Source organism: Lytechinus pictus, chromosome 4, assembly GCF_037042905.1.
Source record: "Lytechinus pictus isolate F3 Inbred chromosome 4, Lp3.0, whole genome shotgun sequence".
In the NCBI taxonomy this organism is placed as follows: Eukaryota; Metazoa; Echinodermata; class Echinoidea; order Temnopleuroida; family Toxopneustidae; genus Lytechinus; species Lytechinus pictus.
The window spans coordinates 15,759,516-15,771,525 of record NC_087248.1 but is presented as its reverse complement, the minus strand read 5'-3'; the positions used below and the strand labels follow the sequence as shown (position 1 = coordinate 15,771,525).

The 12,010-nt window shown below is 43.4% G+C and overlaps 1 protein-coding gene across 1 annotated transcript; it reads left to right on the top strand.

The window, feature by feature from the left end:
* Positions 1-2,891: 2,891 nt before the first annotated feature.
* On the top strand, positions 2,892-3,287 carry LOC129259456 (uncharacterized). Its single transcript, XM_054897745.2, has one exon. The coding sequence runs from the start codon at positions 2,892-2,894 to the stop codon at positions 3,285-3,287; it is 396 nt and encodes a 131-aa protein (XP_054753720.2).
* The last annotated feature ends 8,723 nt before the right edge of the window (positions 3,288-12,010 follow it).

Sequence of the window (12,010 nt, the reverse complement as noted above, 5' to 3'; positions counted from 1 at the left end):
TCTAATCAGCATTTCAACTCTGACCATTTCGTCTTATAACCAGTTTGTCTAATATCCACTTTAATTTTCATTCTATTTGCACAATTAACACTTAGTCCAATTAGACCAAATGGTATAAGGACTAAGTGGCTATTGGACCAACTGATCATTAGACGAAATGGTGAGTGGACGAATTGGCAATTAGACCATGTGGATAGTGGACGAACTGATGGTAGACCAAATGATAGTAGACGAGTTGGTAATTGGACAAATTGGAAATAAACCGACAACTCTACAGTGTGAGTGTGTTCACATCACTGATTACTGCTATTAAAAATGCTCAAATTCAACAGTGTGAAGGGGATTTCACATCGTGTTCCACACTGTGAACACACCATGCAACCATGAAAAAGCAGGAATTTATTAAAGTATTAAAAGGCATTGCAAGTCCAAACTCAACAGAAAGCTGAATTGAACTGTAAAAAATGAAAAAATTTGAAGTTCGACTAATACAAGAAAGCAATTGTCTTGACACAACACAGACTATGAAAATGAGGGTATAATTTTTTAATTCTTTTAATTCTTAATATTTTAATTTTGTATACAAAAGATTGTATATTTGATATTTAAACCAATAAAATATAACATAAAATACAAATGAAATAGTGTCCACCATCATCAGATGTCCCATTTGTACACAATTAATGCTCAGGACATAACTGTTTCGACACAACTTGCTTGTTTTTCATTGATTTTGATGAAATTTTCAGTGTAATGTTTGCTTGATTTTTCTCTACTTATTTAAATCAACCTGTGGCTAGGATGGACTTGACCTTAATAATTGCTCAGGACAAGAAGAAGGAAGTTTAACGTCCTCTACGAGGGAAATGAGGAAAATGCCTTACTAAAGGGCACCGGGATAGTTTTGAACCAAGTCACCTATAACCCAAAGAGCATGATGATATTGATTAGAGAAGCTGTATACTTCCTGAAAACCCTCCAAAGGATGTCTGATGTAGTCCATTCCTCTCCCATTCCAATCCCTTGTGTTTTTGTATAATAGCAATACAATCATATGTTTTCTGAAATGTTAATCTGTCAAATATTTAGGGGATGACCTTCAAAATGGTTGTTAGGCCTTGCATTCTTGTTTTGTATTTGTTGTCGTTGGCATTTCAATTCCAAACTCTGTTTCTTCTAACAAAAGAATGGAATAAAATGCAATTGACTTTTTAAATGTGACAAAAAGTATGATTGTTTTTTAATTCCCGAATTTACAAACTTGGATACTGTTTTTGCTTTTAGTTTTTTCCAGAGCAATGAAGTGAAGAGCAGCTACTGGACGGAACCAAAGGAATACAAGAGAATGACAAACTTCTTGATAGGAAACGGGCTGGAGATTCGGAAGGTGGTGACTGATAGACACAGGCAGCTGGTAAAGTATATCAGGGAATCACAGCCAGGGGTAATCCATGTCTTTGATGTGTGGCATGTTTTCAAAGGTAAGCAATGTATGGAATAATTTGGTACTGAATATACACTTTCAAATAAAGCAAAATTTCTTGATTGTTTTCAAAGATGTTGTTTTACGTCATGTCCTTATAATGCTGAAAAATTTTTTGGGTGAAAGGTAAGGCCTGTATCCCCATTTTATGGGGTTAAGATGTAAGTAGCATGATTATTGTTCATTTGAAAGTAATTTTTGTCCATGTAATAAATGAAATCTTCGAATGATCTTTGTATTCTCATTAGGTATTCTAAAGAAGGTCACAGCTCTGTCTATGCAGAGTGCGAGGTGGTGTTCTGCTGGGAGCAGAGTATCAAACCCGTATACTGGGTGGCTGCATCAACTGGGGCGGATGAGCCGGATTTCAGAGTGGCCAAGTGGATATCATGGATGAACCACATCAGAGATATTCATGAAGGCTACTCTGAGATAGTCCCTAGATGTCTCCATGAGCATCTAGGAGATGTAGAAAGAGGCAAACACTGGCTCATATCAGCTAAAATTAACCACTAATGATGCACTCAAGTTGCTAAGGATAATTGCCTTTGATACATGGAAGATATGGATGCATCTATCGAGTAGGAAATTGCTGTTGATTTTCCTTATCCCCTAAAGATTTTACTCAAGGTTTGATCTCGAGTGGATTACTAGTTTGGATCTCAAGGTTACAGAGATAGTGTTGAAGTTTACACTATTGAGTTGCTGAATAAAACATAATTTTGTGGAATTCAAGTAAATTGTGTCCAGGGTGTATTTCGTTGGAAAGCCTTGCGAATAATAACAGTTGCAAATAGAATAAAAAATTCCTTCGTATTAAGACTTACGATGGCAGCCACGATAATAATTGAAGAGCATGAAAGTTTTGCAGTAGAGTTTTTATAATAGAAGGTGTGACGTCATGTCTTCAGAACCAGTATCAAGACGCCCACCGACATCCAAGAGGATCTCCACATCGAAGGCCAGGAGTCTGGCAGGTGATGAGTGCATCAAAAATGATGTTAAAGGACAGAGTGAGCCAGCAATGAAAGCCAAAAGTGTGGCAAGTTCGCGATGTCCCACAGAAATGCCAGAATGGCGGAAGCATTCCAGGCTGAGCTGGCAGTGATGGATAAAGAGGACTGGCTCGAAGCCCTCAAGTATGAGCACTTAATGAAATTGCGAGAGGAGCAGTGAAAGTTGAAAGAACTTAAGCTGAAGCTGAGAAGAGTTTAAGATGATGGAGAGAGTAAATATGGTACACCAGCAGCTAACTGCATCAGAAGAGACTTCTATGTCGATGATGGGATAAGGTCAGATGTAGCATCTGAGAACTTCAACAAGAAGAAGGGTCCGACTGAGAAGGATCTAGGGATACAAGGTGTGCCGACAGTTGAAAGAGTACTCAGAGTTGTATGGTGTGTCAAGAATGACATCTTCAATTGCACTTGAGGAAAGACCGTTCACCAGACGCGGAGTGCTATCAACAGTCAGCTCATTCTACGATCCTTGTGGTTTCCTCAGCCCTGTCATGCTGAGAGGGAAGCAGATACTTCAAGAGCTTTGTCGGAGCAAGCTTGACTGGGACAGTCCAATGCCAGACAATCTTCGTCCAGCCTGGAAAAGATGGCTGCAGGAGGTTTTTCATTTGGAGAAGCTCCAGATAGCCAGATGTTACAAACCCCATGACTTTGGACAGGTCAAGGCGGCAGAGATTCACCACTTCTCAGATGCACTTAAGAACGGATATGGACAGTGTTCCGATATTTGCTTTGTGAACACTGAGGATAAGGCCCACTGTTGTTTTGTCCTCGGGAAGTCTTGAGTGACTCCACTGAAGCTAGTCAGCATTCCAAGGTTGGAGTTGACAGCAGCTACAGTTTCCGCAAAGATGAGCTCATTTCTGAAGCAGGAGCTAAATTATGACGACATCAAGGAGTTCTTCTGGATCGACAGCAAGGTTGTACTGGGTTACATGCAGAATGAGATTCCATGTCTACGTAGCAAACAGAATTCAACTAATATTGCTTTCTCTGTCAGTATATATACACTTTTACTTTCATTTTTCAAGGCACAAAGGCATTTGAGAAATTGGATGACATCATAATGAACAAATTGCACCTTAATAATGTGACGAAGCTGTCTGGGGAGAAGCCGACATCATCCCTGGAAGATTACCACAGCCTGGTCAATCTGTATTCTCCTAAGCTATAAAAGGCATACTCGTATGAAGGCATGACAAGGGAGGATCACCACTGGCAGCCACATCAAGAATAGAAGTTTATTGTGTATGAATCAAAGTTGATAAAGCTTAATATGAAGATCTGTTCCTCATGTCATTCAGCTACATCATTGTTCAAGAGCGAGGATGGGACAATGTTGATAGTCACAAGAGAGTGTGATAAGTGTTCACCAGCTACGAAGAGGGAGAGCCAGCCCTTCTATGGAAATCTGCCTGCAGGCAACATTCGGTTGCCAGCATCAATTCTGTTTGGTGGTGGAAGTAGCAGGGAAACCCTTCGGATTCTCAAACATTTCAGAGTAGCAGCCATATAATCAGAGCGAACATTCTATGACCACCAAAAGAAGGTCCTCTTCCCAGCTATCCAACATAAGTGGCAGCGACACCAAGACCGGTTCATTCAAGAACTTTTTATTAAGATGGATGACTATCCTGACCCTGTCCAATCGACTCCTAATCCCATGTACAATATGAATAGGATTCACCTACCTCCTCCGTTTAGCGGGGATAAAGAATTTCCAGTGGCAGCGCAAATATGAAGCCTGCATCAAAGCATAAATGGGTTTGAGTGGCGCCAAACTTGAGAGCGAGTGTGCCCGCCTTCTCCCTTCTGCCTTTCTGATGCTGCTTTTCATGTCCATGATGGACTTCAGCAGGACATCAAAGCTAATTATAAATTATTGTGCGATGCTCTTGTGAAGGCATTCCAAAGGACCAGAACATCATGTCTTTTCAGAGGGTTACCGCTGCAAGGCCGAGAAAGCCAGGTGAATCGCTTGAAGCGTACAAGTCTGATCTTTCCCATCTTGTGAGAATAGCCTTTCCTAAGTATAATGTGGCAAGGGAGGACGAGCTATTCTGTCGCTTTGCTGCTGGGGTGGAGCCTCATCTCCAGGCTAAGTGCCATGAGCATGGTGCAGCCGATGTCGATTTGGCTCTGCGCATTGCTCAACAGAGCGAACCATATTGTCCAACGTCCCCTCATCATCCTCCCCCTCATAACCGTGACCTGTCCCCTCGTCGCGTGTCTTTTGTAGACACTCGAGGTAGTAGCCATGGTGGTGGTTAGGGAAACAAAATACTTGCTGATAGTGTGGACTGACTTTCAGCTAACATTTCTTCTTCTCCGTCCAACAGGACAAAAGTTCATCATCAGATGAAGAAAGTTCACAGAGAAAGGCAAGGAAGAAAGGGTTTGTAAAATTTGTATTGTCCAATACATTAGTACTCAACCTTATAAATTTTACAATCCAAATTTCAAACAATCCCAAATCCATCCATAATTTATTGTTCGAAATAGACATATGTGTAATACAATGTTCATTACTTAATGGAAAATATCCTGCTTGTTGATTATTTTTTTTTGTTTTGTTTTTGTTTTCTAGGTTCCCCTCTTTATCTAAAAAAAACTTGAATGGAAAAGTATACTCTGGGATGCCTTATCCTACCCTTTACTGTAGAACGTTAATATGGCAATTGAATATTTTTTCACAAGTCATTATCAGCAATCGTAATTACAAGTTTTATTACCCTGCTATTTGAATTTCGACTCTTACAGGCGAGGTCGTAAGTCAGGAGAGCAGTTTGTCCCCAGGTGTAGTGTGTTGCCCCATGAAGATCGGAAGTACATTGTATTTGAGTCTAACCTCATGCATCTCTTCGAACGCTGCGGGAAATATTTGTCTGGCAATGTTATTACGACAAAGACTGTGACGGGGGCATTCTTGTGAGTTACCTCCGAGTGCGTCACCTTTTACAACGTATCCATGACTTCACAAGTCATTATCTGCAATCGTAATTACAAGTTTTATTACCCTGCTATTTGAATTTCGACTCTTACAGGCGAGGTCGTAAGTCAGGAGAGCAGTTTGTCCCCAGATGCAGTGTGTTGCCCCATGAAGATCGGAAGTACATTGTATTTGAGTCTAACCTCATGCAGCTCTTCGAACGCTGCGGGAAATATTTGTCTGGCAATGTTATTACGACAAAGACTGTGACGGGGGCATTCTTGTGAGTTACCTCCGAGTGCGTCACCTTTTGCAACGTATCCATGACTTCACAAGTCATTATCAGCAATCATGATTACAAGTTTTATTACCCTGCTATTTGAATTTCGACTCTTACAGGCGAGGTCGTAAGTCAGGAGAGCAGTTTGTCCCCAGATGCAGTGTGTTGCCCCATGAAGATCGGAAGTACATTGTATTTGAGTCTAACCTCATGCATCTCTTCGAACGCTGCGGGAAATATTTGTCTGGCAATGTTATTACGACAAAGACTGTGACGGGGGCATTCCTGTGAGTTACCTCCCGAGTGCGTCACCTTTTGCAACGTATCCATGACTTCACAAGTCATTATCTGCAATCGTGATTACAAGTTCTATTACCCTGCTATTTGAATTTCGACTCTCACAGGCGAGGTCATAAGTCAGGAGAGCAGTTTGTCCCCAGATGCAGTGTGTTGCCCCATGAAGATCGGAAGTACATTGTATTTGAGTCTAACCTCATGCAGCTCTTCGAACGCTGCGGGAAATATTTGTCTGGCAATGTTATTACGACAAAGACTGTGACGGGGGCATTCTTGTGAGTTACCTGCGAGTGCATCGCCTTTTACAACATATCCATGACTACCCTCATGTAGCGCGAGTGATGTTGCTGAAACCGAAGTTGATGGAACCTGACTTTTCATAGAAAACCTCACATATCTTTCGAAGAGGGGACATGGCTGGAGCTGCCAAATGCTTCTAGAAAGCTGCTATACAGGAAGACAGCAGCATCAAGGAAGGGATGTGGTGGAAAAGGCAATGTGGAACACGGCATAGGCGTTGCCATCGTTCCAAACGTGGGGTGGCATTGGTAATTTCTACGAAAACTGGGGAGGTCTTAGATTTTGAAGTTTTATCTACATGTAAGATATGTAAGGAGTGTGATATCAGGAAGGATTGGGATAGAAAAGGGGATGAATACAAGGAATGGTAGGAGGGTCATGAAGAATGCTTAGCTTATCATGAGGGAAGTAGTGGGCTGATGGGAGGTTGAAGCAGCATCTAGAATGTGGTGTAGGTCTGTAAAGAAACATAATCTTAGACATAGATATATGGTTAGTGATGGCGATAGTAAATCATACAATAATGGCAGCTTCAAAGAATGGTCTGGGGTGAGAGGCCCTCTCAGATGTTTGTACCATCCTCGGGCTGCCTCCTCCTGTGGCTGACCACAGTTTCTAGACACATTCAGCTCATCTCTCTGCAAAGTCTACAAAAGTGATATTTTCATATTCACGTATAAATGGCAATTATGAGTCGGCTTCCCTTGGAGGGATGCAGAGGCACTACTCTTGGACAGAAAATCGGTTCCCAAAGGAAGCACAGGCTTGTGACTTTAGTGAGGCAACGGAGAAGTACCTACAGAAAAAGAATCCAGAAAAGAGAAAGTGTGACTCAATAGTAATCAAGGTACCCTGGAAGATAATCAAACCATCTCTTAAACCTACAGCAGCTTGCATCGGGTTGGAACCAGTGTCACCCTTTGATGACTCAGACCAGGAAAGTCCAGCTGATAGTTTCATATTCAAATATGAATGCGAATATTGCAATTATGAGTCGGCTTTCCTTGGAGGGATGCAGAGGCACTACTCTCGGACAGAAAATCGGTCCCCAAAGGAAGCACAGGCTTGTGACTTTAGTGAGGCAACAGAGAAGTACCTACAGAAAAAGAATCCAGAAAAGAGAAAGTGTGACTCAATAGTAATCAAGGTACCCTTGAAGATAATCAAACCATCTCCTAAACCTACAGCAGCTTGCATCGAGTTGGAACCAGTATCACCCTTTGATGACTCAGACCAGGAAAGTCCAGCTGATATTTTCATATTCATTTTTTCATATTCAAATATAAATGCGAATATTGCAATTATGAGTCGGCTTTCCTTGGAGGGATGCAGAGGCACTACTCTCGGACAGAAAATCGGTCCCCAAAGGAAGCACAGGCTTGTGACTTTAGTGAGGCAACAGAGAAGTACCTACAGAAAAAGAATCCAGAAAAGAGAAAGTGTGACTCAATAGTAATCAAGGTACCCTTGAAGATAATCAAACCATCTCCTAAACCTACAGCAGCTTGCATCGGGTTGGAACCAGTGTCACCCTTTGATGACTCAGACCAGGAAAGTCCAGCTGATAGTTTCATATTCAAATATGAATGCGAATATTGCAATTATGAGTCGGCTTCCCTTGGAGGGATGCAGAGGCACTACTCTCGGACAGAAAATCGGTCCCCAAAGGAAGCACAGGCTTGTGACTTTAGTGAGGCACAGAGAAGTACCTACAGAAAAAGAATCCAGAAAAGAGAAAGTGTGACTCTATTGTAATCAAGGTACCCTGGAAGATAATCAAACCATCTCTTAAACCTACAGCAGCTTGCATCGAGTTGGAACCAGTGTCACCCTTTGATGACTCAGACCAGGAAACTCCAGCTGTACATTCTTCACCTGTCCCGATGCATTCCCCTGCTCCACTTTCCCCCGCTTCGTCCGTTCCCCCATGCCCTACTGTCCCCAAGACCCCTTCTCCAGCTCCCCAACAACTCACGTCACAGACCCCACCGAGGAACATCATATTACAAGATGAGGAAGATGTCCAGGAGGTGCTGATTCAGGTAACCAGACCGAAGACAAAGTCTGGCAACTTAAAGGTCAGATCTGTCACCGTTGTTACAGAAACTTTCTAACACGTAAATGGCGTAGAAAAGAGAGGAAATGTCCAGACCCATACTTCTCACTTTGACTATGATGATTAACTTATTTACATGTACAGGCTTGGAAATAGGCATCACCATTGTTCCAATCGTGAGGTGGCATTGGTAATTTCTATGGATACAGGGAAGGTCTTAGATTTTGAAGTTTTAACCAAGATATGTAAGGAGTATGAAGTCAGGAAGGATTGGGAAAGGAAAGGGGATGAATTAGATGAGTTAGACTCTTTAGGCCATAAGAGAGAAAAAGGATTTAGACTTTGGGAAGTAAATATATGTATATATTTTTTTTGAGGAAACAATGTTGACTGGACACGTGATAATTGGATCAACTGGTTATGGGTGAGACAAAAAATATTACAAACCATCACCCAATGGTTCGTGGACGATTGTTTGTAGATGACGTTTGAACCCATCAGGGTGGTTTGAATTTTCTGATGATATCTGGTCCGACAGAAGTATTGGAGATAATCGTTTCGCCATTGTGAAGTCTTTCAAGTACATATATATCAACATACAGTACTTGAATCAACCAAAAGTATGCATCACCATACTACACTACTCAAAAAAAGTTAAGGACCACTTTTTAATGTGTGTATACAATTTTCAAACCGGGTGTTGTATTTCTAGAAATACCCGAGTATGGCTGTCTTGAATCTCCTCAAACACCCTGTAACAATTTCACACATGGGTGGTTTCAGTTGTTGCATGATGTCTCTCGCATTATTGCATATCCTGAAAAGTGGGCCCATTGTGAAGTGGTACAAATGTGGATTCAAATGCATTTTCTGTCTTTAGTCTCTACAATCAACAAATTGCTGACAACAGCAATGCCAAGATACAGCTGTCCAGGATGCCATCAAACACAATGAAATCAATTTCACACATGCAGTTCTTTCATGTCTCTTGCATCATTGCAATGTGCCCGTACGAAAGTGGCTTCCAAAGCATTTTCTGTCTTTAGTCTCTACAATCAACAACTTGCTGACAATAGCAATGCCAAGATACAGCTGTCCAGAATGCCATCAAACACAATGACATCAATTTCACACATGCAGTTCTTTCATGATGTCTCTGGCATCATTGCAGTGGGCCATAAGACAAGTGTCTTCCAAAGCATTTTCCGTCTTTAGTCTGTACAATCAACAACTTGCCTACAACAGCAATGCCAAGACACCACCTAAGTGAAACAGATGTAGCCAGAGCCCTAGGGATGCTGGAAGCTGGCCTCAGTCAGCGAAGAGTAGCCAGAATGATGGGCGTGTCACACAGTGTCATTAGCAGAGCAAATCAAAGACACCGAGAGACAGGGCTATACTCCGAGAGACCCCGCAGTGGCCGACCAGTTTCGACAACCCCTAGAGATGATCGCTACTTGACGAATCTCAGCCTCCGCAACCGCTTTCACAGTGCACGCCGCCTCAACAATGACTTCGCTGCAGCAACTGGAGTGATTGTTTCCACTCAAACAATCCGTAACCGACTTCACAGAGCCAATATGCATGCCAGACGGCCAGCTCAGTGTGTCCCACTCACCCCTGCTCACAGAAGAATTCGTCTCAACTGGGCCCGGGAGCATGTCAGATGGACCAGACAGCAATGGCGTAGAGTTCTGTTCACAGATGAGAGCAGATTTTCCCTTGACCACAATGATGGACGTTCGAGAGTCTGGAGGCGACCAGGAGAGAGATTTGCAGACCCCTGTATTGCAGAACATGACCGTTATGGGGGAGGCAGCGTCATGGTGTGGGGAGGCATCACCTACGCCAACCGTACTCGTCTCTACGTGGTCCCAGGGGGAGCAATGACAGGAGTGAGGTACAGGGATGAGGTCCTTGAACCTATAGTGGTGCCATTTGCAGAAAATGTGGGACAAAACATCATTTTCATGGATGACAATGCCCGTGCCCACCGAGCTAGGGTGGTGACCGAGTTCCTTGAGGGCCAGGGGATTGAGCGTATGGAGTGGCCAGCGAGGTCCCCCGACTTAAACCCGATAGAGCACGTCTGGGACATGATGGGGAGGAGTCTCGAGCAGCTCGAAGCCCATCCACTTGGACTGCAGCAGCTGGGTGTGGCTCTGGAGGTTGCATGGGATGCACTGGACGTCAGAGACATCAATCGCCTCATCAGCTCCATGAGACAGCGCTGTGAAGCCGTTATTGCTGCAGGAGGTGGTCACACTCGTTACTGAACTGCCTGAAAGACACTCAGACATTCGTTTTTACCACTTCATGTCGGTAGCTGATACCCCTCGGGGCCCACTTTTCAGGATGTGCAGTGATGCGAGAGACATTGTGCAACAACTGAAACCACCCATGCGTGAAATTGATTACAGCGTGTTTAAGGACATTTAGGACAGTTGTACTGAGGTATTTCCAGAAATAAAACACCTTGTATAAAATCTTTATGTACGTTTTAAAAAGTGGTCCTTAACTTTTTTTGAGTAGTGTATAAACCACAACCTAACGGTTCGCGGATGATTGATGGAAGATGAGGTTTGAACCTGACAGTAGAGAATTGGAACCAACTAACGCAAGTAGTCAAAACCAGCAATGCCACAGTAAAAGCTTAATCAAATAATAATTTTAACAATGCTCATGTTCATCTTGTCTGATAGAGATTTCAATTGTCAAAATTCACACTGTCAAGAGGAAAGGATATATAAAGAGGAAGGGGTCAATGGGGATACCATATCATGTGGTTAAGAGGCAGAAAATGGGGGAGGAAACAGAAGAGCCAAGAAATGATCCAGTGTCCGTAAGGAAGCTCAATCAATCTTATCATAAATAATGTCAAGGGTAGGGGCATAATTCCCCGGGGGGTGGGGGTACTTATTTCTCACCTACCCCTGGGCTAGATAGGGTTTAATTCCTCTCTTTCTTTCTTCCATGCAGGCAGAATCCATTAAGGAGATGTTAGCACATGAAAGAGAACAACTTCAATTTCAGAGGGAAGACAGAGAGAGCAGGGAGAGAATGTGGAGAGAGGACAGAGAGAGACAGGACAGGCGCGATAGAGAGGAAAGAGAGAGGCGACTGTTGAGAGAACAAGAAGAGAAGCAGAGGGAGGATAAGACATGGAGCATGCTTTTCTCCGTAATGAGTCAAAGGATGGGTCCATCACAAGGCATGGGACCAGCTCAAGGCATGGGACCAGCTCAAGGCATGGGACCAGCACAAGGCATGGGACCAGCTCAAGGCATGGGTCCCAGCTCAAGGCATGGGTCCCAGCTCAAGGCATGGTACCAGCTCAAGGCATGGGTCCATCACAAGGCATGGGACCAGCTCAAGGCATGGGACCAGCTCAAGGCATGGGACCAGCACAAGGCATGGGACCAGCACAAGGCATGGGACCAGCTCAAGGCATGGGTCCCAGCTCAAGGCATGGTACCAGCTCAAGGCATGGGACCAGCTCAAGGCATGGGTCCATCACAAGGCATGGGTCCATCACAAGGCATGGTACCAGCTCAAGGCATGGGACCAGCTCAAGGTTTGGGACCAGTTCAAGGTTTGGGACCAGTTCAAGGTTTAGGACCAGAGCAGGGTGCGGAATGGGAGCCAA